Source organism: Lithobates pipiens, unplaced genomic scaffold (assembly GCF_037356315.1).
Source record: "Lithobates pipiens isolate NorthernLeopardFrog02 unplaced genomic scaffold, aLitPip1_a1.2 Scaffold_16, whole genome shotgun sequence".
Lineage (NCBI taxonomy): Eukaryota > Metazoa > Chordata > Amphibia > Anura > Ranidae > Lithobates > Lithobates pipiens.
In genome coordinates this window covers 39,961,216-39,981,219 of record NW_027507748.1, presented here as the reverse complement: position 1 = coordinate 39,981,219, position 20,004 = coordinate 39,961,216, and the positions used below count along the sequence as shown (strand labels likewise).

Sequence of the window (20,004 nt, the reverse complement as noted above, 5' to 3'; positions counted from 1 at the left end):
CTGTTCATCACTTCTTTCCCCTCTGATCAAAGGAAGGAAGTTGAAAAAAAACTTCCGACTTATGATTGACTGGCTGGCTCGCCAATGTAAAAATATGTATATATATATATATATATATATATATATATATATATATATATATATATATATATATATATATATATATATATATCTGTCTTATATATATATTTGGTTGATAAGCTTGAGATTGTGAGACAAATTTCTTTAATTAGTTCTGAGTCAGGATAAATCAAAATGTGTGTTTTATTGTACACACTAAAGTAGAAAATAATACTTACAAAAATAGTACAATGATAAAATTCTAGTATAGTTCATTCGTTTTAAAAGATAGAAGAATTCTTAGCATTAAAACATGTATTCTATTGTTCTATCTAAAATGGCGGAATAACCCTTTGTATGCTGAAGAATAGCTGAAAGTCTGTGTGCTGAGATGTATGATGTATTCAGAGCTGAGTGTCGATCCAAGAGACCGTCCTTCCAACCAGCTTTTGCTTATATAAACCAAAGCTTCTAAATTTGCACCAAAAGAATAAACCCTGCTTCACAAGGGTGTGGGCTAAAGAGTGGTTACCATAGCTATCTACCATCTGGTATAAATCATACATAGCTGACCATTCTAATGACAGGAAGTGGGGGGGAAGGGAATAGCTTAAGACTCTAAACAAAATATCAGTTACATACAGGAATATGTCTTTGAAAGCATATATAAGATTTACAATATTCATCAAAATCAGGACAAGTTTTAAATGTTTACTTTTTCAATTTCAGCATGTCACCATCTGGAGATATTAATCCAAAGCTATCATACACACAATTATTGAGAATTCATATTCTAAATAAAGTATAATAAAGCCAATTAAAATTTAGATATTAAGAATATAACAAGGACTGAGCTGTGTGCCTTATGCCAAGGCTGTTGGCTCAACCAATGAACTGAGCTGTTGTTCCTGGCAGCCGCTGTTCTATTGTTCTGGGTTGCTGTTCCAGTAATGCTGCATCAGAGACTTCAGAGATACTGGAAGGAGACCACAGACATTGTCCATCATTGAACCATCAGGAGTGGTAAAAAGGCCTCTGGTGATTTGTGCTTAATTTACTTGATCCATTGGATTGCAAATATCCTCCAGAGTTTTAGTTTAGATTATGTCTCTATTCCTACATAGGAATTGCCTTGGACTTGTATCTGCAGTATAAAAAGAGTCCTATGACAAGACAACTGAAGATGATGAGGGCAATAATCCTCCAAAAATAATGTGTTCTACCTAAAGACAAAAGAAAAGAAAACAGTGTTATCTAAAGAAACATACAGTTTCCATTGCATGGTGCAGTGACCCCTGCAGGATGCCCTCACCCACATAATCATGCCCCCCCCCATTAATAACACATCTTTAAGTCTTAGCAACAAGAGGCAGACATTCAAAGTATAAAGGCAATATAAACAGACTTCAATAGGAGGCACTATAATATGCATGTAGCACATAGCGCACCATTGGCTGTACATCTGGAGGTATGGCTAATAAGGTAAGTGTGGCTTCATGGTGTATGGCCCCCAGAACAGCTAATGGCAAAGGCATTAATGGGGTACCTGAACAACAACGTCCACTAAAGGGCTCCAGGGTGACTTTGCTCAGGGGCCACAAATTAGAGCAGAGAGGGCATTAGGTGGGTGTGAGAGACCTAGGGGGAGCCTCAGGCCCCAAGAGAAGAGGGGGAAGTGGTTAATAAAGAATCAGGCAGAAAGGGGCCTTCAAAGTTCTACTCAGAGGTCTTAGGATATCTAGAGGCAGGACCAGGCTGGAGGTCTCCAGTGAGGGGCTTATGGAAGGTTCTGGGGCAACAGGCTGAGCTATGGATGGATGTGGTTCTGTAATCATCAGAATAATGTAACTGATAACAGTGCAGCACAGGTGGAGAGACCGTTTTTTTCTACTTATTGAACAGATATTAAAACACTTTCAATAGTATATTTCATAAACCAAAAGGGAGAAAATCAGAAAAGTTCAGTGTTAAGTTTTACATACACTTTAATGATAACACACATAAGATATTTGTGCCAGCAGAACAAAAAATAGGATCCACTCCATCAATCCAAAGAGGAGAATTTCCTGCTATGCATTACTACTAGCAAAGATATATTTTTTCCTAACCAACCTGTAAGGCAGGGGTGCCCAACCTCTTGAAGAGCGAGGGCCACTTAAGCGACTTGGTAACTGGTCGCGGGCCACAATAAATGGAGCGGACGGAAGACTGATCCGTGTCTGCGCTGTATATGCAGAACGGACATGGACACAGCCCACTCTACTCTGTGGGTCCCCCTATCTGATCCAACCAGATGTAAGGGGATCCCCTTCTGTTTTTTTTTTTTGTTTTTTTTAGTGGATCGGATTGGAGGTAGGTGGGTGCAAATGGACACAAGTCCATCCATAGAGGTGAATGGAGGGTCCGCGTGCTTTGAGCCGATCATGTGAAAGGGGCCTAAGGCTGCTTTCACACTGATGTGAGGCAGTTTACCTGCACTGCGGGTACAGTACGGTGCACCTGTGGCTTTCCTGCAGGTTAGCTGCACTTTGCCATTAATGTATTTTATATCCTGCAGGAGTGGTTTCACTTTCTGAAAGTGCACCAAACCCGCAGATAATAACAGATGTCTATGACTCAGTGCAGGTAACCTGAAGGTGCAATGCGCTGCACCTGCAGATCAATATGAAAGCAGCCCAGTAACCACTGCAGAACAGATATGCCCATATATACACTGCTTTTAGTAATAAACGTACCTTTAATAATAGTCTTCCATTCAGGTATTGCTGGCTGTTGCTGTCCCAGGCAGAATGCATTTGGTATCCCTCTGCTTGGGACAGGAGCCGCCGCTATACAGGAAGCATCGTCAAATGCGACTCTACTCCATCTGCAGCCGCTTGCTTCCTCTACCGCTGCCTTCATTTAAAACACTGATGCTCTGGGATGGTGGGTTGGCAACCCATGATCAGGGCTTGAGAACTTGCTATCCCAAAGCAGGAGGTCACGGGAAACATCAGAAGGCTCCCAGTGTGGCCCCCAAGCCACTAGTTGGGCACCCCTGCTGTAAGGGAATATCCTACCTATGGGGTATTTAAAGTAGAACTATGGCTGTCCAGTGAAGTAAATATGTACTGCAGCACTTATAAAATTGTAAAGACATTTATACTTATACAAATTTTCTCTTAGGCCCCCTACAAAGTCCTTCAATACCTATTGGGCCCGCCAGTGAAGTCCACCTAATGCAACTTCTATTGATGGGGTGGTAACACTGTTGCACTTCTGAAATGAGAGCAGAGCCAGAGGCAACTCTAAGCTTTGTGAGACCTTAGGCAAAGCTTAGACACGAGGCCCCACTCACTCCTGTATTTGGCAAAATAATTCAATTGATACAAGTTAACTGTATAAGGAGGGTACAGTACAGTGGGAGGGTAAGTGGGCACAATACAGGGGGCAGGAGGGTACAGTGGGAGGGTAAGTGGGCACAGTACAGAGGGCAGGAGGGTACAGTTTAGGGGCAGTAATGTATAATACAGATTTGGTCTACTCAAGCAGAGCTGCAGAGATGTCATAGATCTTAAATATTCTATCAGGCTGTCATTGGGCTAAATCTACACTGGAATGACACCTACCCCTCTACCTTCCCCTCCAGAGTTTCTGGCTCTCTTCTGGCACTTTGCAGGGGTTAAGGAAGAACCCCGAGGTGGATTATCTTATTACTGATGCTGCTTGTGTGGGTGGGATGTGCACTGCACCAATCACACGGGGATGAATAGGAGCTTCGGGTCAGCAGGGATTGGTGCAGTACACATCCCACCCACACAAGCAGCAGCAATAGTAAGATGGGAGTTCTTCCTTAGTCCCTAAAAAAATGTGGGTGGGGGACAGGGCTGGGAACCATGGGGTAGAGGAGAAGGAATGGGGGGGGGGTGAGTGGGTAGGAGATGGGGGATTGGTAGAGGAGAACTGGAGTGAAACTGGGGGAGCCTGCTCTTTATAGGGATACAAATGGAGGAGGATTTGTGCTGGCATGAGGAAAGGATGGGGAGAGGCAAATAAATGAGGGTCAAGGGGACTGGAGAGGGGACGTCAGGGATGGGCATGGGGAGTAATGTTGCCTGGTGAAGAATAGCACCAAAGAAAGAAAGAAAGAGCTGGAGTACCCTCTTGCATCAGAATACGGCACAGTGCCCCCTTACATCAGCACCTGGCGGAGTGCCCCCTTACATCAGCACCTTGCGGCATCCCCCCTTTTGTCAGCACCTGGCGGAGTGCCCCCTTATGTCAGCACCTGGCGGAGTGCCACCTTATGTCAGCACCTGGTGGAGTGCCCCCTTATGTCAGAACCTGGCGGAGTGCCCCCTTATTTCAGAGTTTAGTTGTCCATAAGTTCTAGATGGGGGAGAGAAGGGAGGGAGATGGAGAGAGTCCAGTGGTAGTGTAGAGCTCCCTCACCCCAGGTTGGTCTCTGCAGGATCAGACAGCAGCAATCATACAGCCAGATGGATCTGCTGCCCGTAGTGCTTCAAAATTTCCCACTTTATCACCCCTTTCTTGCGCACAGTACTGGTGTTTGGGCGGAGCAGACACCGAGGAGAGGGGTGGGAGGAGGTGGAGCAAATCAATATATCTCTCCTTACTGTCCTGTGGCTAAAAGGAGGGGGGAGATGCTAGTCCCTGACAGCTTCTTTAAGTTGACATTTATCAAACCTGCCCAGGCACAATATCCACGGCGGTAGGTGTTGGCTGGGAGGCGCAGCCCACCCCAGCACCCCCTAGATCCAGCAATGGGGATGAGGAGGAGCATAATTAGCTCTCCTCTCCTGTCCATGTGGGAGGGGAGGGGGGAACTGTCAGCGGTGGTGCTGGTTCTGCAGAGCAGCTCTATCTGTGATCCGGAGCTGTCAGTGAGCTTCCGTCGCTAAGTGAACCAGTCCCGATCGCAGCCCACTATCTCTCCACGGACTGTGTAGATCTCTAACTAATGCAATTGAGCGGGTTGCACAGCAGACTGGCAGAGACTTGGCACTGTGCTGATGGCATGGAGAACCTTGCTGCCAGCCATAGAGGCAGCTCTTAATTAGGCAAATTAGGTGGCCGCAAGGTCCCTGTGAGTGCGAGGCCTTTGGCAAATGCCTATTTTGCCTAATTAGAGAGCCGCCTCTAAGCAGAGCTGCCAGCATAATTTAGGCTGTGTCTGCTTGAGCTATATGGGAAAGAACTTTGAGGTCCATAGAGTGGGATCCTTCAACATTTTGGCTTTTGATTGTACACCTTGTAGAGCAGCCTTTCTCAACCTTTTCAACACAGAGGAACCCTTGAAATAGTTCACTGGTCTCGGGGAGCCCCTGCTAAAAATGAGAAATCTACAACTCATGATGCATTAGTGTGATGGTCAGTGAGAAGAATGGTCCTTACACTTGTGGTCATTGGGAAGAATTACCTCCTTACAGATAGCTAAAAAGATCAATGGTGTGAGTGGGAACTTATCTGAGAGGCAGAAATTGCCCATTGCTGAAGGAACCCCTAGCAATCTCTGGAGGAACCCTGGTTAAGAATCACTGTTGTAGAGTAGGAAGGCTGAAAGTACAGGTATATGTCCATTAGGAGAATCTAACATACTTTACATACATTCACCAATTTTACCTGATAATAGAATAGACTGGCTCCAGCCATTCACAAATGTGGGATGAGACACAAGACATGTCACGTTGTCACCATTAGACTTGTATGTACTGATCACTGTCCAAGTATCATCCAAATCTTTAATTTCTGATGTGTTTATATAATCTGAATGTGGGATCCAGGAGATCTCTGCAGCCGGGAATCCACCAATGGCTCTACACTCCAGAGATCCATTACTGTTTCTATCCAGAGACACAGAGGGCTGAGCTGGAGAAATAAAGAAGAACGCATTACTAAACCATATATTACTAAATAATTGTTGTCAATGGTTTGTCAGATGTACAGATAAATCTTTCTTTGAAATGCATATTAGGAGTAGGAAATGAGTTTTAATATAATAAAGAAGATGTCAGGTATGGATATGTTTTACACAGTTACGCTTGTCCCGATTGGACCAATGTAAGAAGGTATTTCAATATCTGTGCAATCCCTAGAGAAGCTGAAAATCGTAGTGTAGTAGACATCACTATTTCAGTGATCTCCGCTAGCGTCTGGGTTCCAATTTCTGGACCAATGCAGCTATGTAAAAATATCCATACCAGGAATTCTTTTTTTTAAGGATTTCTGTAGACCAGGGGTCTCCAAACTTTCTAAACAGGGGACCAGTTTACTGTCCAGCAGACTTTAGAGCGGCTGGAAAAGGTCTCGATTTGAGTGGGAAAAAACAATGCCCCTTTGGTGTCAGTGGGAGAAATTGTGCCCCAACTTTGGTGTCATTGTGAGCAATTGTGCCCCATCATTGGTGTCATTGGGCCCAATTTTTGGCATCATTGGAAGGAATTCTGCACCATAGTTGGTGTCATTGGGACGAATTGTGCCCCTCTGCTGGTGTCAGTGGGAGGAATCATACCCCATCATTAGTGTCATTGGGCCCAATTTTTCGTGTCTTTGGGAGGAATTGTACCTCATCGTTGGTGCCAAGGGGAGGAATTGGGCACCTTCACTGGTCTCAGTGGGGGGGATTAAGGCCCATTGTTGGTATCAGTGAATGAAATAGTGCCCCAAGTGCCAGATTAAAGCAAGAAAAGGACCACACAGTTTGGAGACCACTGATGTAAACAAAGCAGGAAACCTACTTTCATTGAATACTATAAGTTTATACAGAAGCTGGTAAATGCTGGTTTTGGATGCATTTGGAGTTACAGAAGTTAGAAATAAGTATTAGTGGGCTAGTATTGGTGTTGATAGGGTGGTCATGGACTTAATATTAATCATATCTGTATACAAGGTAAGACTATAAACAGTACCAAAGCCTAAATACTACCACACTAAAAGGAAATGAAAGGTAAATAAAGAGGGAAGTACACCTATACAATATTTCTCCTAAAACCCAACTCTAGGAGTAGCAACATTTCTCCCCACCCCGGATCCAACCACCCTCTGCCATTATGTGTTTTACATTTTCAGCATACATACCTTTTCCTGGTGTCCTTTGGACAGTCACATGACAACATGGTCCTTTTTTCCCACAAGGGCAATCCTAAATACTGCAGAGATCCGAGGTGACATTATGACGTCAGAGCCATTCTCTGCAGCATTGTACTGTGTGAGCCCAAGCCAACGTTGTGACTTCTTTGGTTTCAGTAATAACTCAAAATGGAGTTCTAATCTTTGCCCATTAAAAAAAATAAAAATTGTCTGGACTTCCAATTTAATTGTTTACCACTCCTGCGCCCAAGGTGATTCAAGTCATTCCCCTATTGGGAGTGTCAGACCTGAAATAAAAGAAATAATAAGGAAGAGAGGAACTGCTAATGTAAATTCTCCTGTCTGTAGCTCTGCTAGTCTCGGGTTTCATGCACCAGAGGTACAGGGGAAGTAAAATATACACATAATTAAAATTAAACCTCACAGAATACTGTAAGATTACAATATTGGAAGACCTTGGCGGACACTAGTGCAAACAAGGACTGGCTACAGGAAAAAGACAGAAAGTGGCCTTTGTAACTGCCAAAGGGCTTGTAGGTGGGTGAAGTCTATTTTCTCCATTGCAGGTGGTGCTCAATCGGACTGGCATAGTAGTGAGAGTGGAAGTCTGGAGGAACATGATTCCTCTATGGTTTCTAGGGTCACTGGGGAAGCTATCCGATTGGAGGCTGCCACTCCATGTGACCCTAGCAGCCATCTTTGGTCAGGCAGAGCCTATTTAAGGCCCTGGCTCTCAGGTTTGACACACATGTCGTGTGTGAGTAGTGTAGGGACAGGTCATCCATCTGTCAGGGGCATTAGCAGCAGGGAAAGGTTCCAGAGGAAGTTTAGGACTCGCAATCATCTTGGACTTCTTCCTGTTTGAGAAAGAGATGGCCACGTCGCATTATGCTGCTGGCATTAAGTGTTGTGAGTGTTCTCTTGTGGCACAGACTTACACACTGGCGGCTGGGGGAGGGTCCTGGATCCCTACCACAGTTCTGTACAGTAGGGTAGAGAGAGTCAAATGTCCAGTTATGAATATTTATCATGTTTCAGCCAATCACTGGAAGGGGGCGTCCAGGAGGCTGAGGGGGTGATCAATATTTTGAGAGTCCTGAGTGTTTTTCCAGTTCCCCTGGGAGGCAGCTCTACTAAGACAAGATTTGCAGTTTGGGAATCAGCAGGTGCTTGTTTGATGTGATATATGCAAAGAGACAGCACAAGCCATTACTGTAGAGAAGCCATGTTTACTGAATAACCCAGCAGGAACAGGAAACACCACACAGAAGAAGTACAACAGAGATGCACCATAGAGTTGCATTTAAAGAAACATATCATCCATAACAGTGCTGAGCTGAGGGCCTGGGGAAGATTAATCATTGCTGGAGGGCACTGTCCTATAGTCCCGGTCTGGAGAAGGAACTTTTTTATGCCCCTCACCGTGGAACTACCTGTGGAAGGTGGGTGGCAGTAAGCTCCTGGGACATTGTGAATAAGGCCTACAGTGGGGCTTTCATATGTGCCTGCAGCTTTAACCCATTCCCACCGAGCGTACACAGATGTGCGTACTCGGCTTTCGGGGGTTATCCCAGTACCGTTGTTTAGAGCAGGCGATCGGCTTTCCAGGTATAACAACTGATGCAGCTAAAAGCCGCTCGGCTGTTATACCGGAGGAGCTGGAGGGGACATCCCCCCCCTCTCGCCGCCTTCCACTGCTCTTCCCGTTCCACCGGAAGGCCCAATCAAACATCCGCTGATTCCGGCGTCTAGTGAAAGACTGGAATGAAGCCGGAAACGGTTTTGTTCCAGTCTCCTGGATGTAAACACGGAAGCGACGAGAGAGAGAGAGGGAGAGAGAGAGAAGAAAACATCGAAGAGGAGGGTGACCACATCTGCTTTAAACTCATGGAAGAAGAAATGCAGTAAATCTCCCCAGTAAAGGACACTCCTCTTGAAAATTCTGATCTGATCCTGTTTGCAGAGTATTCATACCTGTAGAAAGGAGTTCCAAGAATGGCATATGGGGTGACAACATTGCAGGAAGTGATTGAGACCCAGCTACTCCCTTTATCACTTTCAGCGCAGGTTGCCAAAGTGGTAGCACTCACAAGAGCCTGTGATACCACAAAGGATCAAACAGCTAACATCTACACTGATAGCAAGTATGCTCTCCAAGTAGTCCATGATTATGGACCCATAAGGAAGAACAGACGATTCACAACTGCTGCAGGAGAACCAATTCAAAACTGGAAATATGTATAAGAACTTTTTGAAGCAGTCACCCTCCCAAAGGAAGTAGCCATCTTGAAAGTCAAGGAACATACTGGAGGATAACCCATGGATGAAAAAAGAAACCAGTTGGTTGATCCTAATACCAGGAAGACTGCTGAAACATCAATGGAAGCAATCATAACCCTAATCACTGATTTTGCAAAGGAATAAGAAGTCCGTAACAGATTGAAGAAAAGGAAGAGAACAAATACAGAAGGCGAAGGAACTGAATAAGAAATGCCAAGAATATTCATCTGATGATTGGAATGAAATCATGGAAAGGGACAGAGCAAAGAAGGACCAAGATGGACTCTTGTGCAAGGAAAATTGAATATGTGTCCCACCTCAAACGGAGAAGATGATCATGCAACTAGCCCATGACACAACTCATGTAGGCCCTAAGGCAATGGAGAGAAACATAAGCAAGGCTGTATGGTTTATTCAATACTCCAGAAATGCATATCAAGACTTTGTTGAGGGAGGCATAATCTGTGCTAAAAACAACCCAGGAAAAGTGACCAGGGTAAGACATTTGGCCAAGCCACTACTCCCTTTCCAAAGACTTCAGATTGCTTGCATCCAATTGCCCAAATCAGGCCAATATCAATATGTTTTGTTGTGTGTAGACATGTTTTCAAGCTGAATAGAAGCCTGACCGGTGGCTAAAGCAAATGCCAAGACAACAGCAAAGAAGCTCCTTTCCGAAGTAATGCCGCTTTGGAGTCACTGAAACCATAGAGAATGACAGAGGAACACATTTTACTGGACAGATTATGCAAATTATATGCAAGGACTTGGCAATTGATCAGACTTTCCATGCCCCTATCATCCTCAGAGTTCAGAAAGGGAGAAAAATATAGTGGAATCATTAACCACTTCAGTCCCCTAAGGCCGCGTACACACGCGGGGACTGTTCGCTCAACTTTGTTCGTCAAACAGATTCAGCGGACAGTCCGCTCAAACTTAGCATGGACGGACTTGCCCACACACGATGAACGAACAGTCCGCTGAAACCGTGCGCGATGACGTGAACGGCACGTACGACGGGACGAAAAATACGACGTCCTATACACTGCAATGCAACCTTCCGCCGTGTAAATCCTTTCTGAGCATGCGCGGAACTTAGTTTGACGAACAAGCCTACACACGAGGGGACTGTTTTCCGAAAAACCTTGTTCAGCAGACTGTTCGCTGAAACTGTCCGCTGAAAGCCCACACACGGGCGGACTGTCCGCTGAAACACTGTTCAGCGGACAAAGTTGAGCGAACAGTCCCCGCGTGTGTACGCGGCCTAATGCCCCGTACACACGAGAGGGATTAAGTCTGACAGACCTCCAAAGGAGTTCCGACGGAGTTCTGGCGGACTTTTCGACCGAACGGACTTGACCACACACCATCACACCAAACTCCGACGGAGTCGAACGTGATGACGTACGACTGGATTCGACGTAGGAAGTTCATAGACAGTAGCCAATAGCTGCCCTAGCGTCGGTTTTAGTCCGTCGGAGTAGCACACACACGAGCGAATTTTTCGAAGGGGACCGGGTCCGGCGGAGTTCCGTCGGGAAAATTTGAAGCATGCTTCATTTCTAAAGTCCGTCAGACTTTAGCGAAGCTAAAGTCCGTTGCAGCCCACACACGATCGAATAGTCTGACGGACTCAGTCCGTCGGACTTTGGATGTCGAAAAGTCCGCTCGTGTGTACGGGGCATAAGAGTTGGCTGCTCAATGACCAGAGCACTTTTTACCATTTAGCACTGCGCTGTTTTAAAGTGGTGTTCCAGCCCCTATTTTTTTTTAAAGTCAGCAGCTACAAACACTGTAGCTGCTGACTTTTAATAAGGACACTTACCTGTCCAGGGCACCGGTGATGTCGGCCGATCCGTCCCTCTTTTCGCGTGCCGGCACTGCCATCCTCACTAAGGGAAACAGGCAGTGGAGCCTTGAGGCTTCACTGCCCATTTCCTACTGTGCATGTGCAAGTCCCCCGGCGATTTCTGAATGGGCGGCTGTCTTTTGTGACACACAGGTCCGACACAGGTTAGATTTTTTTGTTGCATTTCTATGTAATTTTTTTTTCAGGGTGGACCTCCACTTTAACTGGTAATTGCGCGGTCATGAAATGCTGTACCCACACAAAATTTGTGTCCTTTTTTTCCCACAAATAGAGCTTTATTTTGATGGTATTTGATTGCCTCTGATATTTTTATTTTTTGCGAAATGGAAAAAGACCGAACATTTTGAAAAAAAATTATATTTTCTGCTTTTTGTTTTATAAAAAAATCCAATAACCTAAATTTTAGTCATACATTTAGGCCAAAACTTATTCAGCCTCATGTCTTCCGTAAAAAAAATTCAATAAGCATATATTTATTGGTCTGCGCAAAAGTTATAACGTCTACTACTAGGGTAAATTTTCTGCAATTTACACAGATTTTAGTTTATGACTGCCTATCTCATTTCTTGAGGTGCTAAAATGGCAGGGCAGTACAGCCCCTCCCCCCTCAAATTACCCCATTTTGGAAAGTATACACCCCAAGGAAATTGCTGAGAGGCACATTGAGCCCATTGAATATGTAATTATTTTGTCACAAGTGATTGAAAAATGACAAAAACAACAAAAAATTACACAAAGTTGTCACTAAATGATATATTGCTCAAACATGCTATTGGCATTTGTGAAATTACACCCCAAAATACATTCTGCTACATTCTGCTACTTCTCCGGAGTAAGGGGATACCTAATGTGTGAGATTTTGTGGGAGCCTAGCCGTGTACAGGACCCCGAAACCAAAGCGCCTTCAGGCTTTCTAAGGGCGTAAAATTGTGATTTCCCTTCCTCACTACCTATCAGAGATTCGGAGGCCATGAAATAACACAATAGCACAAAACTCCCCCAAATGACCCCATTTTGGAAAGAAGACACAACAAGCTATTTCCTGAGAGGCATGTTGACTTTTGCCACAAGTTTGAGAAAATATATATATATATATATATATATATATATATATATATATATATATATATATATATATATATTTTACACAAAGTTGTCCCTAAAATATATATTGTTCAAACATGGCATAGTGATATGTGGAATTACACCACAAAATACATTCTGCTGCTTCTTCTGAGTATGGGGATACCACATGCATGGGACTTTTTGGCAGTCCAACTGTGTACAGGACCCTGAAAACCAATCACCGCCTTCAGGCTTTCTAATGCCCCGTACACACGGTTGGATTTTCCAATGGAAATGGGAGCTTGTTGTCGGAAATTCCGAACGTGTGTAGGCTCCATCAGACATTTTCCATTGGAATTTCCATCACACAAAATTTTGAGATCTGGATCTCTAATTTTCCGACAACAAAATCCGTTCCACGGATTCCACGCATGCTCGGAATGTCTATTGAATTTAATTTATCTTGGCTCGTTGTACATGTTGTACGTTCTTGATGTTTGGAATTTCCGACAAACTTTGTGCGACTGTGTGTATGCAAAACAAGTTTGAGCCAACATCCGTTAGAAAAAAAAAACATGGATTTTGTTGTCGGAAAATCCTATCGTGTGTAAAGGGCATAAGGACGTACATTTTTTTTTTTTTTTCAAATATAATTTTATTCAAACACAAGAAAGGGTCATGCCATACCATAACATCGCAGACATGACTACATTGGAGGACGCAGCCTCCTCAACTGAGTTATATAAACATGACATTGGTAGCCTTGTAGATGGTAGTATATAAACGATACTGAATAATTGTACATACAATGAAACTAAGATAGCCCACCATCATATAACCACTGACGGCTACTCTTTCTTCTTTTCTCCTTTTCTGTTAAGAATTATTAAGAGTTAATAATTAGAAAGGCAGTGTAAAAGAACAGCCAAAAGAAATAGAAAAAGAAATCTAGCGGAGAAAGAAGGGCGGCCATTGGCTTGGGGAGGGGGGAGAAAGGAAAAAGAGAAGAAAAAAAAAAGGGGGGGGGGGGTCTCAGCTATGGGTCTGGTTCGCATCTCTGTGTCTGTACTCCTAATCCTCAGATATCCGGTACTCCCAGGAGGGCTTTCCCTTCCTCCGAGAAGATAAACATATTCCAGAGACTCCACGTGTTCCTGAACACCTCCTGCCGGTCCTGAGATGAAAGGACCAGATCCTCCATTTACTTAATGTCTTCCACCTTCCGCAGCCAATGTGCTGTGGTTGGTGGGCGTTGTTGTTTTCACAATTGTGGGATACAGGATTTGGCTGCATTAAGCAGGTGTCGTAGAATCGACTTTTTATACGTCCTGACAGGGATGGAGGAGAGGTGATGCAGGAAGAACGCCGGGTCGTCGGGAATAACGTATTCTGTGAATTTTTGGGAAATGGTACGAACTGAGGTCCAAAATGCTGTCAGTTTAGGGCAGGCCCAAAAAATATGTAGGATTGTCCCTGTTTCCTCCTGACATCTCCAACATCTATCTGACGTGCCGGGAAAAATAGAGCTCAGACGGCTAGGTGTCAAGTACCATCTGGTCAATATTTTAAAATTGGTTTCTTGGATTTTGGTACATATGGACGATTTAAGGGAATGTCCTATTATGTTTAGCATCTGTGAGGTCGTAAAGGTGCGGTCCAGATCCGTCTCCCATTTTCGCAAGCATGGAAGGTGCGGCTGCTCTCGGGGGGTGGTCAACATTTTATAGGTCGCAGAGAGCACTTGTCTGATAGGTTCCGTTAGGACGTACATTTTTGATTTTACTCCTCTACCTTTCACAGTTTCAGAGGCCATGAAATGCCCAGATAGCACATAACCACCCCAAATGACCCCATTTTAGAAAGTAGACACCCCAAGCTATTTGCTGAGAGGCATGGTGAATATTTTGCAGATCTCATTTTTTGTCACAAAGTTTTGAAAATTTAAAAAAGAAAAAAAAAATACTTTTCTTTTCTTTCTTAATTTTCAAAAATAAATGAGAGCTGCAAAATACTCACCATGCATCTTAGCAAATACTTTGGGGTGTCTACTTTCCAAAATGGGGTCATTTCGGGAGGAGGGTTTGTGCTATCTGGACATTTCAGGGCCTCAGTAACTGTGATAGGTAGTGAGTAGTAAAATCAAAATTTTACGCCTTTAGAAAGCCTGAAGGCGTGATTGGTTTTTGGGGTCCTGTATGCGGTTAGGCTCCAAAAAAGTCTCACACATGTGGTATCCCCACATCCTCTGACGTCACGTAATTATTTCCCAGGGCTCATCTATGTGGCACTTGGTACCGTGTATTTCCTCTGACACAGTGCACATTTTTTCATATGCTTTTTTGGTCACTGAGTCCCGCTCACACTGAGTGTGTGGATAAATAATGGTTGGCACTGCGATATACCCTACACTATTGGTTACCTTCCCTCTATTTTTTTATATAGCTACCTTAGGGTGCCAAGAGAGGGGGGCACTAAAACCGAGGGTCCTCCAAGTGCTTATACTGGCGCCACCCTGCTCACACCTGCTCAGTACAGCAGACCCATGACAGGTAGACGGGCGAGGTGAACTTCAGCTGCTGCCTCCACACTAACATTCACCAGCTATCACGCCCCCTACACCTCTTCCTCTCTCCCTGCTGAAAGGCAGATGATGGAGACAAAACAAGACATCAACAAAATGGCCCTTTCACAAGGGACAGACTCTGCTATGCTTAGCAGGGGGTCTGTCTGCTGATCCCCTGTTGAGCAGAGTTGGAGGATAACCGGACCGTGTCCCCTTATGCAGAGCAGACACAGACACAGCCCACTCTGCTCTATGGGTAGTTGTATATAAACAGACTGCCTGTCCGTTTACACCCGACTGGCATCTGTCCTGATCTGCCCAGACAGAGGGTGTCTGTCCGCCCCACCAGTTTGTTTTTGGTAGATTGTAGGGCTCAGAGCCCTCTTTCATCATAGTTCCCCCTTACAGTGTAAAGGGGAACTCTGCACATTCTGATGAAAGGGGAAATGTCTACTGTGTGTCCATCCATCTTGGAGCTGTGTGCAGGCAGCCCATAGAAGTGGATGCAGACACAGCAGCTGCTTTCAGATCTGTGCATCTGCTCCTGCCCACATGTAATTTTGTCTGTGCGGACACTGTGTCTGCATCCATTTCTGTAGGCTGCCTGCACGCAGCTCCAAGGTGGATGTATGAAGAACTCATCTGAATGAGCCCTAAGGGAGAACTCTGCAGACTCTAATATATGATTGGAACTCTGAAGACTATGATGTAAAGGGGAACTCTGTGGACTCTGATGTAAAGGGGGATCTGGGAACCTTGATTGTAAGGTGGGAATGTTGAGGACTTTGATGTAAAGTGCCTTGAAAATTTATTCATACCCCTTCACATTTTCCACATTTTGTCATGTTACAACCAATAATGTAAATATATTTTATTGTTTTTTTTTTTCTGTAATAGACCAACACAAAGTGGCACATAATTGTGAAGTGGTAGGAAAAAATTAACTGGTTGTCAAAATGTTTGTGGAATGGAAAGAGAATGGAAAGAGTATGGCACAACTGCAAACCTACCAAGACATGGCCATCCACCTAAACTGACAGGCCGGGCAAGAAGAGCATTCATCAGAGAAGAGCCAAGAGGTCCGTGGTAACTCTGGAGGAGCTGCAGAGATCCACAGCTCAGGTGGGAGAATCTGTCCACAGGACAACTATTAGTCGTGCACTTCACAAATCTGACCTTTGTGGAAGAGTGGTAAGAAGAAAGCCATTGTTGCAGTTTGCGAGAAGCCATGTAGGGGACACAGCAAACATGTGGAAGAAGGTGTTCTAGTTAAATGAGACCAAAATTTTAAGATTTGGCTTAAAAGCAAAACCCTAGTTGTGGCAAAAAACTAACACTGCACATCACCCTGAACACACCATCCTCACCGTGAAACATGGTGGTGGCAGCATAATGTTGTGGGGATGCTTTTCTTCAGCAGGGACAGGGAAGCTGGTCTGAGTTGATGGGAAGATGGATGGAGCCAAATACAGGACAAGCTTAGAAGAAAACCTGTTAGAGTCTGCAAAAGACTTGAGACTGGTGCGGAGGTTCACCTTCCAGCAGGACAACGACCCGAAACATACAACCAGAGCTACAATGGAATGGTTTAGATCAAAGCATATTCATGTGTTAGAATGGCCCAGTCAAAGTCCAGACCTAAATCCAATTGAGAATCTGGCAAAAACTTGAAAATTGCTGTTCACAGACGCTCTCCATCCAATCTGACAGAGCTTAAACTATTTTGCAAAGAAGCAAAGAAGAATGGATAAAAACTCTCTAGATGTGCAAAGCTGGTGGAGACATCCCCAAAAAGACTTTCAGCTGTAATTGCAGAGAAAGGAGGTTCTACAAAGTATTGACTGGGGGGGGGGGGGGCGCTATACAAATGTACCCCTCACACTTTTGACATATTTATTTGTAAAAAAACTTTGAAAACCATTTATCACTTTCCTTCCGCTTCACAGTTATGTGCCACTTTGTGTTGGTTCAAATTTCAAGGGGTATGAATACTTTTTCCAGACACTGTAAGGGGGGCTTTGGGAACCTTGATTGTAAGGAAAGAATGCAGGGGAACTCTTTTGTAAGGAGGGACTTCTGAGGACTTTGATTTGGGGAAAAAAAATTGTGCACTCTGATGTAGGGGAAGGGCACTAATGTACAAAGGGGATGCTGGGGACATTGATTTTAGGGGAACTCGGTAGATTCTAATGTGTAAAGGGGGAAAACTGGGGACTATGTGGTGAGAGGAGACTCTGGGGACATTGATGTAAGGAGGGAATCTAGGCACCCTGATGTATAAAGTAATGGTGGGGACTTTGATGCAAGGCGGGCTCTGACGTTAGAAGGGATTCCGATGTGCAAATAAAATGTATGGGGGTTGCATTGAGGGTGTGGCAGGAGGATGGTGGGAAGGGCATACATTGTAAAGCAATGTGTAAACCGTTGGTGCTATATAAATCGAGTATAATAATAATAAAGGGCACCATAATGCACCTTCGCCTAAGTAGATAAAACTCCTTGCACTGGCCCTGCACCTCATCCATTCAGAAAATGTTTTGCACTATAACTATACTTTATTAGGATGATTATATTTCTGGTTTGTCATATGAATATATACAATATGGTAGAAAGTGTAGTGCTAAATCTGAACTGACCTTCTTACTGTGGTGAAATCAGATATTACTCACCTAATACTTGTAAAAAAGTTGTAGTGCTGATGAAGTTACCGTGATTAAATGACATCTCACAGGTATAATTTCCTCCATCAGATATCTGGGTGTTCTGGATGGTCAGTGTTAGATTGGTAAGTGTCATTCTTATATTGCAGCTGTTGTATGTCTGGGGTCCTCTTATGGCAAGGTCAGCATATGAGAATAAACACGAAAAATTATTAATGTGATGAATCTTCCATATAATTCCCGTTATTATTATTATTATTTCTCCAGGATCCTCTCCACATTGTAGAGCTGTAGAATTGCCTTTTCTCCCCACCACAACATCTGGAATCAGAAGAATCAAAAACATTTTTTTGTTAGCACACACACATTTGTTATCCTTGAAAGTCTTGCATTATGTATTATCACCAGGACGCTTTACAATTAGGCAGGTCGATTTTGGTCTAATATTTATACACAGTACATATACAGAGTCTTTTTAGCAGACAGTGCTGGAACCTTATCTGACATTAAAATGTGGATTGTTATTCTCAGTCTGGAAATGCTAATTACATGGCTGTCATGCTCACCCTTTTCTATATTTTCAGTTACTGATTCGTAACAAAACCATAAATGATCACTTCTGACTTTCCTTGGGTTCCTGCTCCAGGACTACTTATATTTAAAATGCAAAAAAAAACCCAAAAAAGGTTGATTCTGCCAGAAACATGGAGGCACCCTGTGTCTTGTACACTCAAGCAGTCAAATAAGCCCTCTCAGTTCTTATCTTATGCCCCGTACACACGAGCGGATTTTCCGTCAGAAAAAACTTGGATGGTTTTTCCAATGGAATTCCGCTCAAGCTTGTCTTGCATACACACACTCACACAAAAGTTTGCTGAACTTTCCACCGTCAAGAACGCAGTGATGTACATCACTATGACGTGCCGAGAACATTAAGTTCAATGCTTCAGATTATGCGTCAAATTGTTTCCAAGCATGCGTAGGAATTTTGCGCATCAGAATTGCTACAGACGATCGGAATTTACGATCGGAACTTTTTCTGTCGGAAAAATTGAGAACCTGCTCTCAATCTTTTGCTGGTGGAAATTTGCCCAGCAAACGTCCGATGGAGCATACACACGGTTGCATTTTCCGACCAAAAGCTCTCATCGGTCTTTTGCTGGCCAAATTTCTGATCGCCTGTACGCGGCATTAGACTACAAAATCACCTCCCCCTAAGTGGGATATAACACACACTTGCTCATTGCTTAGTCTGACATATGCTATGGAGGAGGGGAGGTGCCTGACTGTCATGGGTTTTCACTTATGAATATGGTTTGCTGAATTCATGTTTTTAGGGGAATTGTAATAAAGCATTTGTTTAAACAAAATAATATTACATTGGTGTATTACTCTGGCAGAAGGATTCAACACCCTAAAAATTCCAAGGTTTCTATTTAACATTTTTTTTTCCCTATGCAATAAGGGGACGTGGTGTTGATTAATACAGCTGGAAACATTTATATGATATTTCCTCTTACTTCCTGTTATGTTTTTGGGACAGGAAAGGGAAACACTTTTTTTTTACTCTGCCAAAAGCTAAAAATAAAACTTTTGGTTTTACATACACTTTAAATACATACTCTGTTTTTTATAGCAGTAACCTCCCTGCCCCCACCCTCCTCTCCTCACCCCCAATATAAAGCTCTCACCTGCGGAGGATACATCCCAGTATAGAAGCAGCAGGATTGCCAGAAGATACATTGTCTGCAGGTGAGATGATGACACTAAAAATGAGAAATGTGCTATGACAATGTCACCGATACTCACAGCTATTTACAGAATCACACATCCTGTATGTCTAATGGCGTTCTTGGAACTTACATATTGCGGCCAAACAGTGGTCACTAGCAAACCCATCAAGAAAACTCTACAAATTAAATTTGAGAAAATATGTTTGTGTTACACTAAGGGGTGTAACTATACAAAAAATACTGCATGGCTATTCATCCTTCAAAACCACTTGTAGATTTGTTGTGTGTAAATGGGGGGGGGGGGGGGGGGCAAATGTTGCAAGGTTATTTTCTTGTCTGATTTTATGCTATTAATTCATAAAAATAGAGTGAATCCGAAAACCACAGCATCATGGCCACTAGATGGAGCTGGTGATCCTAGGAAATGAATAATTATTTACTATTGTCATCAGCTCCATCTGTTGAACAAAATGCAATATTTGCCTGATTCACTCTTTTCTTCAGAGTTCTCGAACAATGGAGTTCATTTTCTGGGAGTATTCTAATGGGTTGCTGTTTCAACAAGCTTCTTAGGATATAATCTGGTGTCTCCATACATGCCTGTTATAGGTTACCCACTTCCTTGTACTCAGTCGTCCCCCCCCCCCCCAGGATCCGGGCCTCTTCCCTTTATATCACACAGGA

The 20,004-nt window shown here is 43.7% G+C and overlaps 1 protein-coding gene across 1 annotated transcript; it reads right to left on the bottom strand.

Annotated features, from left to right (window-relative positions):
- Positions 1-246: 246 nt before the first annotated feature.
- LOC143984229 (cell surface glycoprotein CD200 receptor 2-like) lies at positions 247-19,330 on the bottom strand. Its single transcript, XM_077484515.1, has 4 exons — positions 19,279-19,330; positions 17,597-17,908; positions 5,674-5,928; positions 247-1,283 (listed from the first exon to the last, which is right to left on the bottom strand). The coding sequence occupies exons 1-4, from the start codon at positions 19,328-19,330 to the stop codon at positions 1,177-1,179; spliced, it is 726 nt and encodes a 241-aa protein (XP_077340641.1). The 3' UTR covers positions 247-1,176.
- Between the last annotated feature and the right edge of the window lie 674 nt (positions 19,331-20,004).